General features: G+C 38.4%; 1 protein-coding gene across 2 annotated transcripts in view; it reads left to right on the top strand.

Moving 5' to 3' along the window:
* man2a2 (mannosidase, alpha, class 2A, member 2) overlaps positions 1 to 24498 on the top strand; it is a 30498-nt gene extending 6000 nt beyond the window's left edge. For both annotated transcript variants that reach the window (XM_020931090.2, XM_055155196.1), the window contains 19 exons: positions 513 to 684; positions 2716 to 2843; positions 3993 to 4166; positions 6549 to 6735; positions 8519 to 8696; positions 9948 to 10150; positions 10540 to 10722; positions 10900 to 11014; positions 11119 to 11189; positions 11275 to 11440; positions 12395 to 12631; positions 12808 to 12930; positions 14296 to 14410; positions 15335 to 15468; positions 15835 to 15976; positions 16484 to 16617; positions 17775 to 17969; positions 18338 to 18451; positions 19675 to 24498. In XM_020931090.2, the coding sequence (XP_020786749.1) occupies positions 513 to 684; positions 2716 to 2843; positions 3993 to 4166; positions 6549 to 6735; positions 8519 to 8696; positions 9948 to 10150; positions 10540 to 10722; positions 10900 to 11014; positions 11119 to 11189; positions 11275 to 11440; positions 12395 to 12631; positions 12808 to 12930; positions 14296 to 14410; positions 15335 to 15468; positions 15835 to 15976; positions 16484 to 16617; positions 17775 to 17969; positions 18338 to 18451; positions 19675 to 19827 (2924 nt within the window). In that variant the 3' untranslated portion in view covers positions 19828 to 24498. The remainder of the gene's footprint in view (positions 1 to 512; positions 685 to 2715; positions 2844 to 3992; positions 4167 to 6548; positions 6736 to 8518; positions 8697 to 9947; positions 10151 to 10539; positions 10723 to 10899; positions 11015 to 11118; positions 11190 to 11274; positions 11441 to 12394; positions 12632 to 12807; positions 12931 to 14295; positions 14411 to 15334; positions 15469 to 15834; positions 15977 to 16483; positions 16618 to 17774; positions 17970 to 18337; positions 18452 to 19674) is intronic.
* Positions 24499 to 24802: the final 304 nt, after the last annotated feature.

Below are 24802 nucleotides of genomic sequence, written 5' to 3'. Positions count from 1 at the left end.
ACCTAACCTACTTCATCTAATAGCTTTCTGCACAGACTATAAATAAAATATTGTGTTATTTTTGTAGCATTTTGTTTTACCAGGTTACTACTGTCTCTGCATTTTTTATGAGCCACGTGTTTAAAGGTGCACTGTGTAACTTTTCTGGTGAAGTGTCCATCACCTGCTTCTTTTTATGGATGTGTCATTGTTCTGCCTGAAATGTTCCATGACATTAAACAGCTCTACTTTACATTTAGTCAATTACAGGTGGTTTTATAGCACAAAAATACCTAGAAAATCAGGCATTATGACTATGAGCGGGGTCACCTTTCCACAGAACTGACTTGTAACTTGGTCTAGTTTGGTCTCCATGAATATTGAAAGGTTTAATATCATACTGTGAAACATTCCAGACAAAGCAATAACATTTCCTTGTAGAAAAGCATTTGAAAAGTTACACAATGCACCTTTCAAAAGCATGATTTGCACAAACTCAAACATACAACTTATTTTTCTGTGCATTTTCTCAGGGTGGGTGAAAACATTTGACAAGTACTTCACAGACCAAACCCAGCACATTTTAAACAACATGGCCGTGAAGCTGGCAGAGGATCCCAGAAGGAAGTTCATCTGGTCAGAAATCTCGTTTTTTGCAAAGTGGTGGGAAACTACTGACGCACAAAAGCAGGAAGCTGTGCGCAAGTGAGTCAACCCTAAATCTGCTCCTTAGGCTGGTCCCATTCCAGTCTGATCGCACATTTCTGTTTGTTGAATTCAATGTTTGCTGTATTCATTACACATGCAGCATAATCACTGTTATACTGATACAGACTAAATGAAACTAAGTAATAGTAGAATATCTCTTTGGAAACACAAATAGTCAAAGTCTGATAGCCATCTCCTGACACGTGCCATTTTCTGTTTCATAAGCTGTAAGGAAAGCTGTCACTTTAAATTCAAATTTTTTTGAAAAATAGTCTTAACCCTCAGCAAAATATACTCCAGAGTTTCAAATTAAATTCTACATTTGAAATCAATATTTGGTTGTATTTAAATACTTTGTTTTTATTTTACTAGGCAAGGCAAGGCAGGGCAAGGTTTATTTGTATAGTGCAATTCGTACACAAAGTAATTAAAAGTACTTTACAGAATAAGGAATACATTAAAATCACAATACAAAGAAATCAAAACAGAAATAATCATCACAAAATTAAAAAAGAGGCATTCAATGAGAGAGAAGATTGCAAAATGAAAACCTTTCACATGTACAGCTAAACTGTTTTGAGGATGGATTTAAACATAGTCAAAGTAGAGCCCTGTCTCACATCTTCAGGAAGACTTTTCTAGGTTTTAGCTGCATGAATCTGAAAAGCTGACTCTTCTTGACTCTGGGCACCAGCAGGAGGCCGCAACTAACCCAGAACTAATCCAGGGCTACATCAGGACTACAGCAGGAGGCCGGTCCCTGAGGTCCGCAGAGTGTGAGATGGTTCATATGGCACAAACATGTCACAGATGTACTTTGGTGCTAGGTCATGGAGAGACTTGTGCACAAGCAGAGCTGCTTTAAAGTCTGTTCTCTGAGCCACAGGGGCCAGTGCAGAGACCTGAGCACAGGACTTATGTGCTTGGACTTCTTGGTTCGAGTCAGGACTCGAGCTGCAGTGTTCTGGATGTACTGCAGTGTCTCACAGCTCGTTTGGAAAGGCCAGTGAGCAGGCTGTTACAGTAGTCTAACCTACTGGATAAGTCTCTCCAAGTTAGCTTTAGATTTTTGCTGTGCTTTTTAGATGGTAAAAGGCTGCAGATGTTATTGATTTGATGTGGCTGTTAAAGTTCAGGTCTGAGTCCAATATTACCCCTAGATTTCTAGTCTAATTTGAAGATTTTAGAGAGACAGACTGGAGGTGACTGTTGACACTGTCTCTTTGTTTCTGTGGGCCAAAGACGATGACTTCTGTCTTGTCTGAGTTTAGCTGGAGAAAGTTGTTTTTGCATCCACACGCTGATCTGTTGGATTCAGTGGCAGAGTGAGTCCACTGGTCCATAGTTTCCTGCTGCCAGTGAGACACAGATCTGAGTGCGCTTGCATGGTTGTGATAGGACACGTTATTGCTGCGTATTAACTGGCTTAACGACAGCATGTAGAGATTGGACAAAAGTTGGAAAGAGTTGGCATCACACACTCAATTTGCAGTACTGATAACTATAAGCAGTGCTCTGTCAGAAGCTCTGTTACTCAAGTTAGACTTAAATCTTGAGCTTTATTTTAACACAATTTGACCAAAAGAACTGACTTAGCTGGAAGTACGACAGGTGAGATGATTTTGCTGTTAAACAAGTCTGGCACATAAAATTACACTCACAAGATTTTTTATTTACTCAGAAACAAAACAAGACCTTGAACACTCATATTATATCAAAATATATTTAAACAGCACTAAGGACACTATCTAAAATCTTTTTTGAATTTGTTTGTTAATGTGCACATTGTGTCTCCATGGCAACTGCTGAACATTCCTCTATATAGGCATACATGTGGAACCCCCCCAGCATGATGTCTCTGCAAAGCAATCAATAAATCAATACATTACATTAAAATGTAGTTCAACGAGTAAATCCCTAACAAACACATGCATGTTTTCTAAAATTAGCCTGTTGTTTAGTGTTAGTCTTCCTTTCTTTTAAAGCTGGATTATCTTCACGCTTTTTTCTTAATCCTCTCTTCAACAGACTGGTCCATGCGGGACAGTTCGAGATCGTGACAGGAGGTTGGGTCATGACAGATGAAGCAAACGCTCACTACTTTGCGATGATTGACCAGCTTATTGAAGGGCATCAGTGGCTTGAAAGAAATTTAGGTACACTACACTACACAAATACATGTCATTAAAAACCTGTAAAGATTTGAGCTGAAAATGGTGAAAAAATAACTTGGGTGACTCATTATAGGTACAAACAAACTCCAAAAGTGTTTCATTCTGCTGTTTATTTTTTACAGCTTATATGTTTATTGATATTATCTATATTTTTGTTTTAAGTTTATTAAGTCAGTGGCATAAAATAGCTTCAATATAATCATCTATTTACTTCAGCAATATATCACACTGGTCAACTAATATGGAGCTCAACAGTGACTGCCTACTCCCCTTTTCTGGAACAAAATTTCTCATTCATTTTCCTCATAGATTTTCTGAAAAAAAAAAAAAAAAATTCTATTAAAAGTTGGAAAGCTTGCTCGAGGCTAATCAGCTACGTGGTGCCTAATGACCACAAGGCCCATAATTTTATTTCAAATCTGTTTCTGAAACTTTATAAACTGGAAAGTTATGAAACATTTTGCAGAATCTTGTGTTTAAAACAGCTTTTTTTAGAAACAGACGCACCTTGGACATTAGTTAGAGTTCCCACAGTCATGGAAATCCTGGAAAAGTCATGGAAATTGAAAGTACCATTTTCTAGGCCTAGACAAGTCATGGAATTTTAGTATCTCTTTCATACAACTATAGCGTTCTGTTAAGTTATCATTAGGCTATTATGATTATGTCGTATGTGTATGTGCCTTTTGTTTAAAAGAGAGGACAATAAATGCACTGACAGTATTTTTAATGTTAAAAAACTATAATACCAAACCATAAGGTGAGTGGAAAGGGTTAATATTTCTAGCTTTAAAAGTCTGATCAATTCTACACATGCAGGCTGCTGTAAAGTCATGGAAAATTCACTTTAGGTCATGAAAAAGTCTTGGAAAAGTTTTGAAATTTTGTCAGTGAAAAAGAGTGGGGAACCCTGTAGTTAACATGTATCTGATTAGCCTCTGTAATGTCTTTAAACTCTAATATTTGAATTTTTCGAAGAGTCTATCAGGAAAAATGAGTGTCAAATTTACTTCTAGACCTGGAGCACTGTCACTCTTGAGCTCCATAATATGACACCCTATACACATGTCATTAAAAACTTATATTCCTCATCACTTTTTAATGCTTTTTACTCGCCTCTGTTTACTCCAGGCATTACGCCACGTAGCGGGTGGGCAGTGGACCCATTTGGGCACAGTGCCACCATGCCCTATCTGTTGAAAAAGGCCAACATCACCAGCATGCTCATCCAGAGAATCCACTACTCCATCAAAAAGCACTTCTCATCCACACGCAACCTGGAGTTCATGTGGAGGCAGGCGTGGGGTGAGTGAAGCATGGCCAGCTCAGCTCTCCAGTTCTTTTGTGAAACTATTCATCTGTGATCAGCTAATTTCAGAATGAGTCACGCTACTTGTCATAGCCTCTAACGGTGACCATTTTGAAGTCCATTTTGACAGTCCACGCATAATACTTACCACAATACTTGATGGAATGCAAGTTAGTTACTGTTAGGGGTGTGCAAAAATATTGAAATATCGACATATACCGTGGGCTGCTGTATTGATATATCGCCAAGAGTATTTTTTGGTATGTTGTAGGAAATTATTTTGTTACAGTGCTACAGTTTTATTGCTTGTTCAGAGGAAGGAAACTTTTGACATTTGACTTTTTCACTGTTTTGATGATTAAAATGGGCATGTTTCATATTAACTTTGCACAAGAAGTGGTTTAACAAAGACTTTTATCATCACAGTGATTAGTCATTATTTTTTACTGAAGTTGATTTGAAATATATCGTATCTATCAAATTAAAAACTCACTGTATTGAGATATGTATCGTATCGCGGCCTATTTATCGAAATATGTATCGTATCAGCAACTCCTTAATGATACCCAGCCCTAATTACTACTGATTCATTAATGGGTTTATTTCTAGAATGTGATTTTAAACTTTTAAACATTAGCAGTCATTTCCAAACAATGGATTTTAAATTGGGCTTTATAATGAATACAATGTCCTGATTACAAAGATTACCCCTTTATTTATGTTTTGCCAAAATTAAGACACAGAGGAAAAAGAGGCTAATGTTCTGAATTAAGTTTTTCTTTTTCTCCCTTTCCATTAAATATTCAAGAAAGGTTGCAATGGAAACTAAAAGATTAGTTTGTGTGTGGTTTGTATCCATAGCTACTGGGCATAAGTATGTACTATATATTTTAACTCTTTTATTGGAAGGAACTAGGCTTTTCATATTAATGTATTTATAGACTTATTGTTGATTTAAAAAAAAAAAAAAAATGATGGAAAGAACTGTATTTTAGAGGCTCAGATTTCTGTTGTGATACAGTTTGTTCTTATTTTGTTTATTGTACAGGGACCGTATAAAGGAGCATTAACCAAAGAAACATTGAAAAGTTTCTTTGTACCAGACTATAGTTCTTGGAGCTAATTTCCATCTGCAGTCCTTGAGACATACAAAACTCAGAATACACAAATAGCATGAGACTGAGAACTGAAACTGAAAAACTGAAATCTATATTCAAATAGTTATACAAATTATACTGACATTAGACATATCTACTCCCTCTGTGCCCTTAATCAGATATGAAGTAGTTTTTCCTGCATTGAGACTTCTTGGGTCTTGTTACTAATACAAATGATCAGGTTTAGGACCGGATCTCATTAAGAAGTTGCCGATACGATACACATCTCGATATAAGAGGCTTTCGATTTGATGCAATTCAGTATGATATATTTCAGAGCAATTCGATATGGTTCAATAAAAAGTAATGACTAAATCAGGGCAGTCGTTGTTTAAACCATTTCTTGTGTGAGATTAATATGAAACACACCCATTTTAATCATCAAAACAATGAAAATGTCAAATGTGTCGCCTAAATGAGTTTCCTTCCACTGAACAAGCAACAAAACTGTAGCACTGTAACAAAATAATTTAGTAAAATATAACAAAAATACTCTTGGCGATATATCAATACAGCAGCCCACAATATCGATACTGTATTATGACATTAAACGATACGATATATCAATATTTCAATATTTTTGCACACCCATAATCAGGATCAACATTTGTGTATTTACCTTCTGGATATTTCATGGTGTGATGCAATTAATAAGAAAATCTGGCTCTTGCCCCCATTTGGTAGAACAACATCATCATATTCTATAATCTGAAGACCACCAGTATCATTGACTCTTGTGAGCTTTAAACCATGTTAGAATGCTGTTACTTCCTCAGAAACATACATGGAGTTGTGCTTTCTTTCATTACACATTTACTTTTTACCTTCACTTCAGTAAAGATGGGAAATTCCAGGTCTAGTGAAAGTATATGGAGTTTGAAACACAGCGGGGCACTTCCTGTCTTACCACATGACATCACAAGGTGGAACAGACTATTTTCTGTTTGTGGTTTGTGATAAACACGTGTGAATAAAACTAAACACAACGCTAGGTTTGTTTGTGATGAGAAAAAAACATTTTAACATCAATCGGAAAAAAGTGTAATATGAGCCCTTTAATGTGTTAGTAGTAGACTGTTTATCATTATATTTTCTATAGCAATATATCAGCCGTAGAGGAACTGTAAACATTTAATAGTTTTGGTTTAGCTTTATTTGACTTATTTAGTGTAATAATGATTTATTAAAAGATATTGGCTTGTCTCCTCTCTTCTGTTGCAGACACAGGAGCCAACACAGACATATTCTGCCACATGATGCCCTTCTACAGCTACGATGTGCCTCACACGTGCGGCCCAGACCCAAAGATCTGCTGCCAGTTTGACTTCAAAAGATTACCAGGTGGCCGTATTAACTGCCCCTGGAAAGTGCCTCCCAAATCTATTGTGGAAGCCAATGTAGCAGAAAGGTGAGTAGCTCCGACTGTCCTACATTCAGACAAAGCAAGATCCATACATTTAAACGGACTATACAACCCAGTTTTCTGATCTACATAGGCATACCCGGAGTTGTGTTTTTGTTTATTTTACACTGGTTAAACACACACATCCTGCATATTTAGGCAGAGTTCTTCTCACACAGAAAACACTCTTTTCCACCTTGTGAGGTTATGTGATAATACAGGTGTGTTTTTAAATTCTATTCACCTTCACTAACATCCTGTGGATAATTTCAGCCCTGGACTTGCAGATCTCTACTGAACTAAAGGTAAAACATAGCTGTTAACTTGAAAACTACATCTTCCTGACATCACAAGGTGGAATAGAGCTTTAAGAGCTTTGGAGATGTAAACAGACTAATAATAAAGGATTACTCAAACGGGTGAATGAAACAAAACGCAAATCCAGGTATGTTTTTGATGAGGTAACTGCATTATAACATTAACTTCTTAAGTTCTTCTTAAAGACAACGCAGTAAAGTGTATTTACCTTGTTGACATGTTTCGGCTGCTAGCTGCAAGCCATCACCGGTGTTGGTGGTGACGTGTCGTATGTCAGCTGTTGTTACAGGAAGTAACAACACTTTACTGCATTGTCTTTAAAAAGAACCTAAGAAGTTAAAGTATATAAGAAGACAAAATGAACATCATTGGCTGCATTATAACATGGTTTAAAGCTCACAAGGACATTTTAATACACTTAGGTTTGTTTGTTAGGTTTGTACAATGCCAAATAATCGTAACATTTTATACTATACCTAATTAACCTCATTAATAAAGCATGAAAAAAGTTGTAATTCAGTTCAGTTCAATTCAGGTTTATTCATATAGCACATTTACAACAACTTCAGCTGACCAAAGTACTTCACATACAAGTCAACATAATAGTAGAAATGCTTACATATACATATATACAGATAATATGTGACGACTACAATAAAAACACCAAGATAACCTGACTAGCTAGCACTAAATGCCAGGGAGAAAAGAATAATGAAAATCTAGTTTATTTAGAATGATTCAGGCTTAGAACTTGACTAATACACCTAACCCTAACCTCTTAAGTAGTTTTTTTATGCCTGAATCATTCTTAATAAACTACACATTTGTTCATTGTGAATTAAGGCTTCCCTCATGCTTTATTAAGGTGTAGTTATTATTAAGTGTAACTAAGAATGCCTCACACAGCTGATGTTAGTAACTCAATCTCCTCTGGCCTATTATAAACAAACTCAAGATAACTTCATGCCAAAGCTAACAGACTTTGTGTTCTGATAAATAAAGGGGAAATGTCATTGCTTCGTTAACCCTGTTTTCAGGCCACCAAAAGACTACTATTCAAAGGATCTGTATTACACAAAACTGACTCTTGTGAGCTTTAGGCCATGTTATAATGTTACCTGTAATGTCACAGGTGTTTGAGTAACCCTTTATTATGCTCTCAATGCTCTGTTCAACCCTGTGAGGTCATGTAGTGGTAGTTTTCATGTTAACAGATGCCCTTTACCTTTTAATCAGCAGATATCAGCAATTCCAGGGCTGAAATTATCCAAATGATTCCAGTGAAGGTGTATGCATAGTGGAGTACTTACTGTATTACCTATGCTTTTGATTTAGAAACTATATTAAAACATAGATCAGACTATATAAAATATAAATAAGGGAACATTTTTTCTATTATCACAATTTTTCCCTGATTCATAAAAAAGTTCGACATGTCAAATTTTTTACCTTCACCTTCTTTCTTAAACAGGGCACAGCTGCTCTTGGATCAGTACAGGAAAAAGTCTAAGCTCTATCGTAGTAAGGTGCTTCTTGTTCCTCTGGGAGATGATTTCCGCTATGACAAGGCTTTGGAGTGGGACCAGCAGTACATCAACTACCAGAAACTCTTTGACTACATGAATTCACATCCCGAGTTGCATGTACAGGTAAAGTTTCTTCACTGTAGGAGTATAATTAATGTTTCTCTGTGCAACTTTTCTTGAGGTGAAAGGGTTTGCTTGCCTCTATGGAGATGTTACTGCTTGCATTATTATATTACTGATTCTTGGCAGCTTTGTCATGAACATTACCTATGGGTGTGATGCTAGCTGTAAGCACTGCTCTGTTAGAAGCTCTGTTACTCAGATTAGACTTTAATGTAACGCAATCTGACCAGGAAGAACTATAAGAGGTGAGCTCATTTGTGCTGTTAAACAAGTCTGTCGGTCATCAAATTACATTCACAAGATGGAGGATTAGCAGTTTTTCACTTAGTCCCTGTCACCTTTTTGTCGAAAGTGGAACACCTGAACAAGACCATGAACACAGGTTCCTGAAAATGTGTTGCTTAAATCCATTTTATAATTTTTCTCCAGGATTCTGACAATCTCAAACGTTTTTTGGTTAATATGTGCATTGTGTGACCATGGCAACTTGGTCACGAACTTTGCCACTACATATGCATGTAGAACACCCCCAATGTTATGCCCCTGCAAAGTATCAATATCTGAATAGCTTGCATTTTTAAAGATGATGATAAGTTTATTTGGATGTTTCCATAAATGATAAATTTCATTATCATGCAGTAAATTATAAATTGCATTATTATGTAGTAATCAACAGATACATAAAGGCAATTATTTTACAGTGCTCATCACAACTATAATCTCCAAAAAAAAATTTTTTTTTATAAAAATCAATCATTCCGAAAAGGAGTGGGAAGAAGCAATGCTTATCTACCCTCACCCGTTTTTACAATCCCAATAAAGCAATAATGTGCTTCTGCCAGACTCTTATAGTAAGTCACATCACTCAAGATAGAAAAATAAATATAGCCTAGTTTACATTTAGATAAATAAACTTAAATTCCTTCTTCTGCATACATAGCTATTATCATTTCTTTATATTTATGTTTAAACATTTTCATATTTGTTCAAGTACTGGTGTTTTTATTGCTCAAATTCATGTAACTTAGCCTTGCGGTGTCAGCTGTTTGGCTTTAAATTTACCATCTCCTTTGAAAGACATTCTGTGGAATTTTCCAGACAAAGCAGTCACCTCTTTTATGAAGGCAAGCAGGTGCCAGAAAAGCTACATAGTTCTGTTAATTAATGCATCTCGTGTGAAGGGCACTGCTGCTTGAGGCCTTGTCATTTAAAACAAAGCTCATATTTAATTTTTTCTTTTGCATTCCGCAGGCTCAGTTTGGGACTCTCTCAGACTATTTCAGTGCTCTGTACAAAGCCTACGGGGTGCCAGAGGGAACCAGACCCACAGACTTCCCTATTCTCAGTGGGGATTTCTTTTCTTATGCTGACCGGGAAGACCACTATTGGACCGGCTATTTCACTTCTAGACCCTTTTACAAAAGCCTGGACCGTGTGATAGAGTCTCACCTCAGGTAGGTCGAATTCTGTGAGCCATTTGTAAATGAGTTTTAAACTGCTATCAAATAAAGATACTTGAGAGTAACTGGTGGCACTCTGAACTGGCTTCAGATCAAGGAGAGTTATAATTAACTTCATTTTTATTCATTTGTGACCGTACAAGTTATAACCTGCAATGATAATTTGAATACTGCTCACCATTGAATGATAGCTTAGGGAGCAGCTGAAACATGTATATCAGGTAAACAAAGTCCCCTGTGTGACAAAAAGAATTGAACTGATGGCAGAATTAACCTTTTACCAAAGAATCAGTGATTGCATTGACTAATAATACTCACGTTATATCTTCAATTAAAATCTAGTTACTTGAATTAATTGTCTTCATAACTGTCATGTCCTTCAGAGGAGCAGAGATCCTTTATAGCCTTGCGGTGGCTAATGCTCGTCACGCCGGTATGGAGGGACGTTACCCTGTATCAGACTACGCCCTTTTGGTGGATGCCAGACGCTCAGTGGGTCTCTTCCAGCACCACGATGCCATCACAGGGACCGCAAAGGAAAACGTTGTCATTGACTATGCGACGAAGTAAGTGCTCATAATAAATGAATGAACTGACCTTCACGTCTGTGCAAACATCAAATCAAAGGACTGTGCCTCTTTTCTTTTTCTTTTCTCAATATTTTTCTATTGAATATGTGAAGTGCAAAATAAACCCAGTGTGACTGCTGCAGTGAACAATTGATTCTTGCTTTTCCGCTGCAGATTACTGCGCGGGCTCATCGGCCTGAAGAGAGTGATCATCAATGCTGCTCATTTCCTGGTGATGAAGAACAAAGACTTTTATCGCTTCTACCAGACAGAGCCCTTCCTCGAGACGGTAAAAAGAAGCACAGAACGCAGAAACCCAGAGAGGAAATGGATATGAACAATGAAAGAATATCTTTGCCACATTGACACTTTTCTTTGTTTTATCTTGTGCAGGACGACAGGCGAGCGACCCAGGACTCTCTGCCTCAGCGCACTCTAATCGAACTGGACCCAGCAGGGCCCAGGTATTATTTGTACCCTAGGGCTCGATGTATCTACCCCCCCCTCCCCATTGTCTGCTCTATCCCACAGCTTTTGTCTTGTTATCAGGTACGTGGTGCTGTTCAACCCAGTGGAGCGGGAGCGTCTTTGCGCTGTGACGGTGCTGGTGAACACTGTGAGGGTGAGAGTTCTCACAGAAGATGGTCAGACCGTCCCTGTGCAGCTGAGCGCTCAGTGGAGCTCTGCAAGTCAAATGAGCGCAGAGGTATTTGAGGTGAGGCCGGGCACAAAGCCTCTGTTTGTTTTGCTTATCTGCACTGGCTGCATTGCAGTTTGTCCTCCCACTCCGAGCTATAATGTTTGCAGGCCGATTGGAAAGAAGCAATAAAACCCCCTGAGCTTTTCCATCACTTTGTAGTAATGAAACCTTGAACTATTTTAAGATAAATTCTTTTATCCTCTTAAAATACACATTACTGGTGCGTTCCATCAGAAAATGCATCATCAGAGTTAAAAGTACATCTTCAGCACAGATTGTGTTCAGAGGTGGGTAGTGTAAGAGTTTGAGAGTAATGTTACTGTTAAAATATAATTTCAATATGTAAAAAAGTGTGAAAAATAGTATTAATTTAAGTATAACTTAAAGAGTAACTGTCAGGATGTAAGATCTAATTTAGAGCTTTAGTTCAATATAATTGGAAGACATTAAATAATGCAAAATACCAGCTATTTCAAAAGATATCTACATAGACAAGAAAAACAAATGTTTGACTCTTTCGTTATTGTCCACATGAAGCTGTTGGCACTTGTAACCAAAACTTAGTGCTAAAAAAGTATTTTTTACTCACGTAAATATAACTGAGTAAATGAAGTGAGTACTACCCACCTCTGATTGTGTCTGATGTCTGATTTCTTTCCTGTTGGTGGTTTTCAGATAAGTATGTGATGATGTTAGATGGGAGCAAGGGCCACTTTTCCCTTCTGATTTCATTGTACTTTGCCATGAAAAAGCCATAAGGTGAACTCACAACCTGGTATTTTCAATTATTAACTAAACCCTAGAACTCACTTTATTACGACATAATTTAGCATTTTAACAATTTGAATTTAAATTTTAGCTGCCCCCCATGTGTATTAATTAATATCGTCCTTTTGAATGCTGCGTAGTCTTCTGAAACCCAGCAATTCAGTAATTCAGTAGTAATAAATTCAATATCCCCGTTTTCAGGCTACATTCATGGCACGCCTTCCTGCTCTGGGTCTGGCTGTGTTTCACTTGTACGACTCCGCTGACTCTCCCATGACCCTTCGCTCGGACACCCTGCTGAGGCTGCCGGGCAGTGGGGTAACTGCCCGGGCAGCTGACCCCCTCCCTGTGCGCTCCCTCCAGGCAGACGCTCAAACCTTCTACATCAGCAGCCAGTCGCTCATCCTGGGATTCTCCGGAAGCACAGGACTCTTGGAGGTCTGTTTTATCTAATCTGACTGAACTCTGACAGGATGATTTGGGGATTTTCTTTTGGGGAGAAATACCCATAAGCATGATATAAAAGTGAACATTGCAGGGTCTTGTACTACATTGCACTCTTTTATCTCATTTCTGTTTCATTGATTTTTTTGCTTTGTCTTTTCCTTGTTCAGAGTATCAGGCGCAGAGAGGATCTCCAAGAAGTGAAGGTTCAAATGCAGTTTATGGTCTATGGCACCCGGCCGTCTAAAGACAAGAGTGGAGCATATTTGTTTTTACCAGATGGAAAAGCGAAGGTATTTCCAATTATTCTTTTTATATTGTCACTTGAAATACACTGAATTGATTGAAGACATAATTTTCTTTTTTATTCCATTCAGGGAAACTTGGACTTAGACAAACTTTATTGATCCACAAGGGAAATTATTTGGACACAGTAGCACACAAATGATACAATAATAAAATAAAGATGCTCCAAGCTCATTGCTTTGCTTAAAATGTTCCACATTATTATATATACGGCATGACACATATTTATCTTGAATAATAGGAGCAGGTGACTCCATAATGCCGTACTGTGGAACATTTCAGCGTCTTCATGGAGACAAACAGATGACTGACTAAGGGGGTGATTAACTTTTGTGAGCTTTAAGCCATGTTATAATGTCTTTACCTCCTCAAGACTGTATCTGGAGTTATGTTTTATTCACACTTGTTTGGTTGATCCTTTTATCATCAAAATGCTCTGTTCCACCTTGTAATTTGTTAGATAGGCTGGCGCCACCTAGTGCCTCCACTCCAGCAGCTAGTTCAGGAATCGTAATACACAGTTTGACAGTTTGCAAGAACCCCAGAAGTTGTAGATCGTGCAACAGCCAATCAGTGAAGAGCTGTGAAGCCATGACATCAAACTCAAGCGCCTGTCTGGGTCCCTTTTGTGGTGCAGCACAACAGTAAACAAAGCATCGAGATGGATGTAGACGAAGACATACATTCTGTGTTGGCAACGATTCCCGAGATCGAAGATTTAAAACCAGAGCAAAGAGAATATTTGGTGAATTTTATCAAGGGGAAAGACGTTATTGCCCTTCTTCCTACCGGATTTGGCACATTACATACGTCACAACCAAATAGCAGCGACTTTTTAGATAAAAAAGTACCCACCTACCGTCGAGCAAACAAATCCTAATGCTGCAAGGTCAGACGGTTTCCATAAAGTGAAACCGGCTGATGAATCAGGCTAACAATTTGTAGTGGTAGTTCACAATTTAAAATCTACTGTTTTACCATTTGTTCAGTAGAGATTGTCAGTTCCGGGGCTGAAATCAATTATTCTAGTGAAGGTGTATGAAGTTTAAAAACTGTTTATCCTGCGTCAATCCTGTAATACTTCCTGTATTATTGCATGACTTCCCAAGGTAGAACTGTGTGTTTTCAGTTTAAGAGAAGAACTCAGCCTAAATATGCAGGATTTGTGTGTTAAACATGTGTGAGCGAAACAAAACACAACTCCGGGGATGTCTTTGATGAGGAAACAACATTATAACTTCAAACAGCTCAAAATATGGCCCCTTTAAATTTTGTGACTTCTTAGATTTCTTCCATGTCCCTCTCAGCTTCTCTCTCAGTCAGTTTGGATTTTTCTCCTCTTTTTTTTACAGCCGTACAGTCAGAAGGAGACCCCTGTGGTTCGTGTGGTGGAGGGCCCTCTTTTCTCTGAGGTGGTGGCGCATTATCAGCACTTCCAACAGACCATACGGATCCACAATGTGCCTGGTAGGAAATGCACTATTAGCAAAACAGTGGCCTTTATTGCAACAGCAGATGGTCTTTTACTAGGCCTGTCACAGTAATTACTATACCATAATTACTATATCGCTCAGTATATGGAAACTGGACTCATATTTTTTAGGGGTCAGTATTTGCTGTGTACATTTTCTTTCCTCTACTGGGACATTTTTGGTTTTATTTGGCTATATGAAAAGATTTAAGCTGTAAAAGGTTTTGAATGATTGTTTGATTTTGTTTTTATTTCTCATTTGTGCCAAGATAGAAGAAAGAATCATATACGTACTACATATATTAGAAACAACAGACAAGCACATTTCTCAAAAAAAGAGTGGAAAGAGGAAAACTTGTGTTAACCCATCCCTTTTCATTACATAATAAAAAAAAATATTGGTTGAATAACTTCTATGAGCAGCAGTGTTTCATTCTGCTGTTAATTTATTGCAGCTTATGATTTTTTTTCTACAATATTGTGCATTTACAATTGTTTTTGCAGTTTAAATCTGCTCTTAAAGGTGCATTGTGTAGCCAAATGTTTTTCTTCATGGAGATGTTTTTGCTTCATCTGGAATGTTTCACAGTATGGCATTAAACCTTTCTAAGACCAAACCAGACCAAGTTAGACCAAGTCAGATCTGTGGAGAGAACACCTTCTTATAGTCACTTTAATGTCATACTGTGGAACATTCCAGGCAGAGCAATGACATATCCATAGAAACAAGCAGGTGACAGACCTCCAGCTGAAAAGTTACACAGTGCACTTTTAAGTTATTGTCAGTGGCATAAATTAGTTTCAGTATTATCGTTTATCATCTGTATTTACTTCAGCAATATCATCACACTTCATAATTTGTTATAGTGACAGGCCTGTCTATTACAGTGACTAATATCAACACAAACTATTTATTTCAGGTGTTGAAGGTTTATCTATCGACATGACTACGACGGTGGACATCAGAGATCAGACCAATAAGGAGCTGGCTATGCGCTTGGTTACTGACATCCAGAGTGGAGAAATGTTCTACACTGATCTCAATGGTTTCCAGGTTTGTCTGTTTATTTATTTTGCACTTGTATAACATATTACAATAGAAATGGCACTAGATAAAAAAGTAAGTGCAGGAAGAGGCAAAAACCAAAAACAGAAAGGGTTATATTAAAGTCTCCACCTTATGCACTGCTGTAATGTTCAGTTTTATGTCTTAATTATTAAAAAAATACATTTATGTACCTTTGTAATTACTTTTGTTACATTTATATATTCATTAAATTCAAACAACAAACAAAATTCAAAGAAACATTCAACAATTCAATGATTATCAAGGTCAGGTTAGCATCATATCAGGGGTACATGTCCCATATAACAGTATTTTCATGCACCTTTTTGACTTTTTTTGTTTTGTTTTTTGTAGATTCAGCCTCGTCGTCACTATTTAAAGCTTCCTCTTCAAGCCAACTTCTACCCCATGCCGAGCCAAGCTTACATCCAGGACAGCCAGTACCGTCTGACCCTGCACACGGCTCAGGCTCTGGGAGTCACCAGCTTAGAAAGTGGTATGTATATCACATTTTACATTCTGTCACATAACACATTGCAAAATTGCAATCAAAACTGAAAATTGATTTGAGAATCCATCTTGGTCAATCAACCGGACAGACCAATCATAGAGCGGGATTGTGCTGAAGCCAAATTCGCCCAAACTAACCAAAACAAACATGGCGATGCTGACAGATGTACTTCAGCCTATTTTAGCCTCAATACGGATTATTTTGTATGTTAAAAATGTGTGCCTGAATTGAGTTCTACAAATTCTCAGTCTGGTGTGAGACAGGTTAATTATTAAAACATAAATCGCAAATCTTATCACAATGTTTGTCCAAACAACTGCAATTAGATATTTATGTGTCGACTTTTTAATATCTTGTTTTATTTTCTAGAATTTACCACAAACTAGCTCCGTTTAAACACTGTCTGGATAGATGATAGATAGATTGTTGGGACACATATTATTACTCTAGTTTAATTATCGCTGACGTTCTGGTCTCTCATTTCTGCCTCAGGTCAGCTCGAGGTGATTCTGGACCGGCGCCTGATGCAAGATGATAACCGCGGGCTAGGACAGGGCCTGAAGGACAACAAGAAAACTGTGAATCGCTTCAGACTGCTCCTGGAGCACAGAGGCATGGGCAACAAGGTCAGTGCCAGAGAAGAGCTCATAACATTAAATATATGCTGTCTATTCACAACGTTAAAGGTCCTATATGATACCAAATTGACTCTTGAGAGATTTAAGCAATGTTAGAATGTTGTTACTTCCTCAAAAACATACCTGGAGTTGTGTTTTGTTTCATTCACACAAGTTTGAGTAAACCTGCATCTGTCTGCATCTCCAAAACTCCAAAATACTCTCTTCCACCTTGTGATGGCACATGGTTTTCAAGTTAACAGCTCCTTTTACCTTTACATCAGTAGAGATTGGCACAAATGATCCAAATGATTCTAGTGAAGATGTATGGACTTTAAAAACATAGTGGAGCACTTCTGTATTGCCACATGACATCACAAGGTGGAACAGAGTGTTTTCTGTTTGAGAGAAAACTTAATATGCAGGATTTGTGTGTAAAACATTTGTAAATGAAACCAAACACAAGTCCAGATATGTTTTTGAAGAGGAAATATCACAACAGATCAGGAAATGGTGTAATATGGGCCCTTTAAATATATTCTCTCTATTAAAGCTGTTTAAACTTCAGCCAAGTGTTTTGTCCTTCACTGTGTAGCTCACTTTCTCCACTCATTTATTTCACCATCTGTCTTTCTGTCTAATTGTCTTTTTCATTTCCTTTCTTTCCACATCATTACGTTTTCAGCGTGATGGCTTTTTCCACAAATTCTCCTCATTGTTTCGTAGTTTCTCTCAAATTTTGAGTGACGAAGTTCAAGAGGTAATGTTGCTGTAGCAACGACACTGATGGTCATTAGAATGAATCATAGTCTATGTGATAGAAACTAATGCTACTCGCTCCTGTTTGGTCTCCCTACTTCCCTCTTTAGATGTAGCTGTCTAAGAATGATACGTGCAAATAACATTCTCGAAGAAGTAAGACATAAAAAATATTTGAAAGATGAAAATCACTCTCTAAAGTCTTAGAAAATACTGCTTTTATCTTCACAAAACAATTCACCACCACTAGTCAGTTGGAGATAAGTCACCCCAGGCTGTTGTGCTCTTACATTAGACTCTTCTGGCTTGTAGATTATCCTAACTTTAAAGTGTAGATGTAATAGAGAAGATAGATTAGAATGAGTCCGTTTGTTTGTCTCATCACTCCAACTAACTGTCTTTTTCAGATGATGGACACTGGGGTCACAAGCTTCCCCTCGATTCTGAGTCACATGACTAGTGCCTTTTTAAACCATGATGTGTTGGCACTGCCCGTCCTGCCCAAACGCAGAGGCATCCCTCCTTTACAGACCTTTGCCCCGCTCAAGTCTGCCTTCCCCTGTGACATGCACCTGGTCAACCTCCGTAGCATCCAGACACTGGTATGAAGAAATCTTTTATTATCATAGACTGTATATATATAATTCAACATTGCTAACCCACTTCGGCTTCATCGACTCTGGTTTCAGTTCTTTTTGTACTGAAAAAATGTTCTCAGGCTTCCTATTTTGGTCTTAAATGTTTGTATTAACTTGCTTTACATGATCCTGATGTTTTTATTTTGCTAATTTGTCCTAATATGGAACACACACCCCATAACTTTTGGCCTTGGTGAGTTTTTTTTTTGACTGGAGCTGAACGCTATGGGTGACGTCACACTCCCTTAAGTCCACTTCTTTATCCAGTCTGGGTTTATTATCCTGTTGTATTTGCTGGATGAAGACTGATTTGTGTGTTTGTGTGTGAGCAGCAGGACCCACTGATGCCCTCACCGTACACAGCCTTCATCGTTCACCGCCTGGGCCTGGACTGTGCGTTGGAGGCTCAGAACATGGCCTTCAACTGTACCACTACACAAGGACAGGTGCGTCAAATACACACATTCCTACACTACTGAAATCTGAAAATGAAAGGAACTCGTTTAATAAAAGGTGGAAGGAAATGTGAGTGGCCCTGGTGCATTTTTGCCTCACACAGTTGAGAGTTTTCACAATGGGTTGACTGTGTAATAGGCTTGTCACAAGAATTACTATACTGACTTATTGTTTAATACATGATAGACAGAACTAGGGATGGGCATTTGATAAAATTTTCTTAATTGATAGTCAGGAGAATATCATCATTATTACTATTACTAATTTGCATAATTAAACTCAACTTCACAACATATAAACCATAACCACTATAGAGCCACATCAGCCTGTTTGAGATTATAATGTGTTTAATGCAGCTTTGCCACATTTGTTTACGTTTTCCAGAAATGAAACTTAAAACCTCATGGCTAATTTGCATAAACTATAAAGCGCTCTTTCCTTGTGCGCTGATTGGACTAAAGGACACGACGATATGAGTGTTCTCTCTTTGGCAGAGGGATGTTGATGATGATGATGGTGAGTCTGTTCTGTGCGTGTATCGCGTTGGAGATGGTTCATGTCTTCAGAGATCAGACGTGTGCTGGTTTAGCCAAAACGTGGGACTGTGAAGCCGCAACTCCGGTGTCAAACGCAGCCTCGTCTCCTTACACTACGCTACACACAGCAACCTACAGTCGGTTTGTCGATTAAAAAGGAACGCAATCGACCAAATTCCTAATGATCAATTATCGATTAGACGACTAATCATGCCCATCCCTAGATAGAACAATCATTTTTTGGGGTCAATATTTATTGTAAGGGCTTTTCTTAGTTTGAGGAGAGAACTTTTTGTTAATTTTCTCGTTCTACGATATAGATTTAAGATGTAGGGGGTTGAATAAATAACTGCTGTTTTTTCATTGCAATTTGTGTTTTTAGAATTGTTTTAGAGGGATAATTCTACTCTTTGTTATTGTGTCAGTGGCACAAATGTATCTGTCTTTATTTTCTTCAATATATCATCAAAATGTGCTATTGTGACAGGCCTAAGTGCGTGTTTACCTGTTAAGAGAGCTGAGACCTCTATGGACTTTTAAACTCATAATTATGACTTTCTGTGAGGCTTTTATTTTTTATTTACTGGCGGAAATGAGCTTCCATAAACCTCCGCTTGGTTAGATTATTTCAGAGCTCTTTATCGGATATTAAAATTTAATAATATTCCTTTTTACAGCTCAACATCTCTGGACTCTTCAAGAACCTGGACCTACAGCTGCTGCAGCCCATGTCTCTCACCCTCATGCACTCAGGCACTGCTCTGGCCAACGACTCCACCGTGAGCCTGGACCCCATGGAGATCTCTGCCTTCAAACTCAAGCTGCGCTAAAACAGCTGTCCCAACAAGCAGCGCCAGGGCTCCCACTGGTCCGGACCAGCAGCCAGACCTGAGCAGGTCTCAGACTTTGCTGTCCTATTGAGCGCACATTCACAACCACAAAGAACACAAAGCAAAAATGTCTGTACCGAGTGTGAACTGACAGCAGGGGGCAGGCTGTAGCTGTGATACTGTGGCCCTGTGGGGAGCAGAGGCAAGACTTGTAACTTAGAGCCTTCTAGAAGCTGGTGTTTCCAAAACACACTTTAATTTAGCTCTACTATGTAAGATTTCACCTTTTTCTACAGTTTGGTCAATCTCGGACTGAAATATTGAATGTAAATATCCATAAGGCCTGGACTTGTGCAATTCCAAGCTTTATTTGGCTGTAAGCGATCGATTTCATTCACGTCCTTCTTTCTGAAAGCAGCTCAGAGAATGTGTGGTCTCATTCGGACTCATCACGAGATCAGCACACAGCTGAGGCGAAGTCCAAGAGTTCATCTGCGGCTGCTAGAAGATAAAATGTGACCATGAATCATATTATGTGTAATGGATGACTGTTGTGCCCATTCTGTGGATAGAGGACTTTCTCTCCTTCTCCCCGTGAGCTTCCCCTTTTGTCGCTGATGAGAAAAATATGCAGGAGTCCGGAGGGAGTTGGACCAGATTCTCCCAGCTCCTCTTCTGTCATTCCCACAGAGATCCACCGCTGCTGAGTCGCTGGTTTGTTTGTATGCAGTGTGAGCCTAGACAGTGACTATACCTCACATATGGCCCGTTTATCCATGAGTGTTCGTGTGGAGTGTCTGCGCTTCAGGCTTGTTTTCCACTAAAAGCTCATTATTTTGAGCGTTTTTCTGTAGCCTGGCCATCCACAACATCCTTTTTCTCAATGAATGGTCCCTGGGCCAGTACTATTAGCGAAAAGGGTGGTATATGCCCACAAATTGAGGTCTTTATACAGAATTAGGGGTTGAATCTTATTTGTTATAATGCTGCTTCCTCATCACAAACATACCTGGAGTTTTGTTTAGTTTCACTCACACATGTTTAGCGCACAAACTTTGCACATTTAGGCAGAGTTCTTGTCACAAGGTGGAACAGCTCTTCTGTTTACAGGAAGAGCTCCACCATGTTTTTAAACTCCATATACCTTCACTAGGGTTAGGGTGAGTCATTTTGATGAGTTCTGTTCTGGAACTGTCAATGTCTACTAGGGGTGTGCAAAAATATTGAAATCGTTTAATCTGATGCTACAGTATTGATATCGTGGGCTGCTGTATTGATATATCGCCGAGTATTTTTTCTTGTTATATTTTACTAATTTCTTTTGTGACAGCGCTTCAGTTTTGTTGCTTGTTTAGCGGAAGGAAACTCGTTTATGCGACACATTTGACATTTTCACTATTTTGATGATTAAAATGGGCGTGTTTCATTTTAACTTTGCACAAGAAGTGGTTCAACAAAGCCATGATTTAGCCTTTATTTTTACTGAACGGTATCAAATCAATTTGAAATATATCATATTGAATCGAAAGTACGCTGTATTGAGATATGTATCGTATCGTGGCCTATGTATCGAGGTATGTATCGTATCTGCAACTTTTTAATGAAACCCAGCCCTAATCTTGACTGAACTAAAGGCAAAATGTAGCTGTTAATGTCAAAACTACTGCTTCATGACATCTGAAGGTGGAATGGGTTACTTTAAGATGTGCAAATGACAAAAAAACGCAACTCCAGGTATATTTTTAAAAAGGTAACAACATTATAACATTGCTTAAAACTTTACGGCCTAACTGCAGTTTGTGTTTTGTAGTTTACCGTGAGAAACAAACTGAAATCCAAGCATTTTTGTCTTGAAACCACAAAGAGATGCGATGGCTGTCCAGGCTACTTCCTTTCTACACTTTCAGGGACCATATGTTGTACTGTTAGGCAGTTGAAACTTTGCTAACTCAAAAAGGACCTTTTTAGTCGCGCTATAGTTTCCACACATTTTTGCATCAACTGGCAAAAAAGTTTCCCCAGGTTGAATCATACTTTGAAAGCCCTTTATAAAGAAATCTTGACAGCTCTCCAATTTTAACAGGTATACTCGCGATCATTTCCTTCGAAGTCTCTGGCAACACACTGGAATTGGCAACACTTCTATACAGTTTAGTCTTTCCTCTTGACAGAAACTCGTCAAAGAGGCTAAAAGCACTTCCTATGCATTACACACCGCGTCAATGCTGTGAGAAATGATTTACTACTTTTTAAATGCAAAAGTCGTGGTGACATTTCAAGCAGTTTGGCTGGTGCACAACAAAAAGATTCACCTCTATCTTGCTTCTGTGCGTGACCACTCCAGTAAAAGCATTTCTTCAAATAGTCTGCTCTCATATGACCTCCACCGTGCTTCTCATAGTTAGGCGAGTTAGCTTCGGGCTTTCTTCTGTCTTATCCTTCACGGCATCTCGGAGCACCCAGGTCGTGGTCACCATAGACTGTATAAAGAAGTGGATTAAGGGAGCCATAGCGTGCAGCTCCAGTCAAATGAAGCTCAAGAGGGTAGCAGTTATAGTTGCGAGTTTGGAGCAAAGTTTCATATTAAGAATAGGAATTTATTTGAAGGTGCAACAGAGGAACATCTCTAGTGAAGGGTTGCTTATCTCCAGGGAGGTTTCACAGTATGGTATTAAGCCAGGCATGTCCAAACTATGGCCCAAAAGCCAATTGCGGCCCTCGGACAAATTTTTTATTGGCCCTCAGGCTTCCAGTAGCCTGATTCATCAGCTGGTTTTACTTCGTTTCACAAACCGTCTGACCTCGCAGCCTTAGAATTCGTTCGCTCAGCAGTAGGCGGATACTTTTTATCATTTAATCAATTGCTGCTATTTGGTCGTGACGTATGTAATGTGCCGCCAACGGGGTATATTAAGCTTTTCCCAAATCCTGTAGGAAGGAGGACAATAACGTCTTTCCCCTTGATGAAATTCACCAAACATTCTCTTTATTCCGACTTTAAATCCTCGATCTCGGGAATCGTTGACAACACTGAATATGACTCTTCGCTGATTGGCTGGTGTCCGAACTTGCACTTCCAGGGATTTTGCGAACCGTCTGTTGTATTTTGATTCCCGACCTAGTTGCTGGAGAGAAATGAAAATTAGCGGAGGCACTAAGTGAACTGGTCCGAATTACCTTGCATCAATTAAAAATTAACTTTTTACTGCAAGTTTTTTTGAAAATCTACCTTGATAAAGTTAATATTTAGTGTGTGGTTTTAAGGATCTTAGCATGAATAAAGACTGATGGCTCATTCTAACATCTTAAACATGCACATATTTCAATTATTCACTGTATTGAGCATCAGTCTACAGCTCTCGATCGGCCCTCTGCTTTGTCTGTGTTTAGATATGTGGCCCTTGATGAAAAAAGTTTGGACACCCCTGGCTTAAACCTTCCTGTGTTGACCAAAGCAGACCAAGTTACAGGTCAGATCTGTGAGAGAGCGAGATGAAGAGGGGTGACATTTTTTCAAAAGTAAAGTCAATTGGAGTTGGAGATGATGGAGCCAACGATATAAAAGAATGAGAACTTCGCACATCAATTACCTGAGACGGGTGCATTGGAGGAGAGGGAGCAGCCCAAGAACATCTCGCACGCCAAATTGCTTGCAAAATGTGAGATTTATTAGGACATATGAGGATGGAGCTGAAATGTGGCGGGTTAACTATGTCCATTTACATACAGTCTACGGTGGTCACACATGTATTGAATCATATATTGAATCATCTTGACATCAATCCCATTTCGCTATCAGAAGTCCTACGCTTAAACATTTCTGAGACCGGGCGACTTCACTCGTGTTGTACGTTTATCACTGTTTGTAATGTGAGTCTATCAATGTCATTCTTTTTTTAATGTGATTTTTGTAGCACTGTTTTTGAATCAGAGATAATATATGAAGGCAGCGTGCGCTTCTGTATTGGTCTATAATAGAGTGAATAGGCTGTGCAGAGGGAAAGTGGGATGAATAAAGATTAATATTCAGTACACAATGGTGCTACTTTTTCTTCAGTTTAAATTGACTGACTTTGAATAAACTGTTTTCATCCGTAATTGTGATTGTTGAGCTCACAATACAACCGTACAGCTGCATTCATGGCAGTACAGAGTGTTTGTCCACGGATACAAAGGTTCAAATCCTGCTCTTGACATAAATATATTGGTTGAGTGGGCAGTCCGATTCCAACTCCCGTAGATGAATACTATCATTGTGTCCTTGGGCGAGACACTTGACCCACTTCTATGGAGTAAGAAAGCTTTCAGAAATATCCGTGTGCAGAGGATAGAAATCTGTGAATATTTGGCTGTAGCTGACCATAAAATAAATATTCATAAAATCTTGAATGAAACCAGCCGTAGATAAAAATGTGTTGTGTGTATTTTATCAGTCAGAATATGAATTGAAAAATTACAACACAAAGAATTACAATCGTGAAATGAAAATTTACGATTACGCTTTCTTCAGTACAAATACGAATTCACAGACGTGACTCGACTGTCAAAAATACATCATCACTTCACAGGCATTATTTACTGAGCAGAAGAAACATCGATTGAGATGCTGGACTTTTGTGCCACATAAGGACTGAACCAGGACTGAACCAGGACTAAAACAGGACTAGAACAGGTCTAAATCAAAAATATTGTAAATTCTCATTGTGTGATTGTAATTCTTTGTCGTAACTTTTCAATTCCTATTCTGATGGATAAAATACAACATTTTTTATGTATGACTGGACTCATTCAAAAGTTTACGAATATTTATTTTATGCCCAACTACAGCCAAATATGCACAGATTTCTATCCTATGCACAAGAATATTTCTGAAAGCTTTCTTACTCCATACACCTCACCCCCAGTGTCTGCGTACTCTGGTGTATGAATGTTTGTGTGACTGGTTCCTTAATGTAAAGTGCTTTCAGTGCTTCAA

The sequence above is a fragment of the Boleophthalmus pectinirostris genome, unplaced genomic scaffold (genome assembly GCF_026225935.1).
Source record: "Boleophthalmus pectinirostris isolate CB_2022bp ecotype Guang Dong unplaced genomic scaffold, ASM2622593v1 HiC_scaffold_2, whole genome shotgun sequence".
Lineage (NCBI taxonomy): Eukaryota > Metazoa > Chordata > Actinopteri > Gobiiformes > Gobiidae > Boleophthalmus > Boleophthalmus pectinirostris.
Note: the sequence above shows the minus strand (reverse complement) of the source record. Positions and strands in the feature narration are given on the sequence as shown.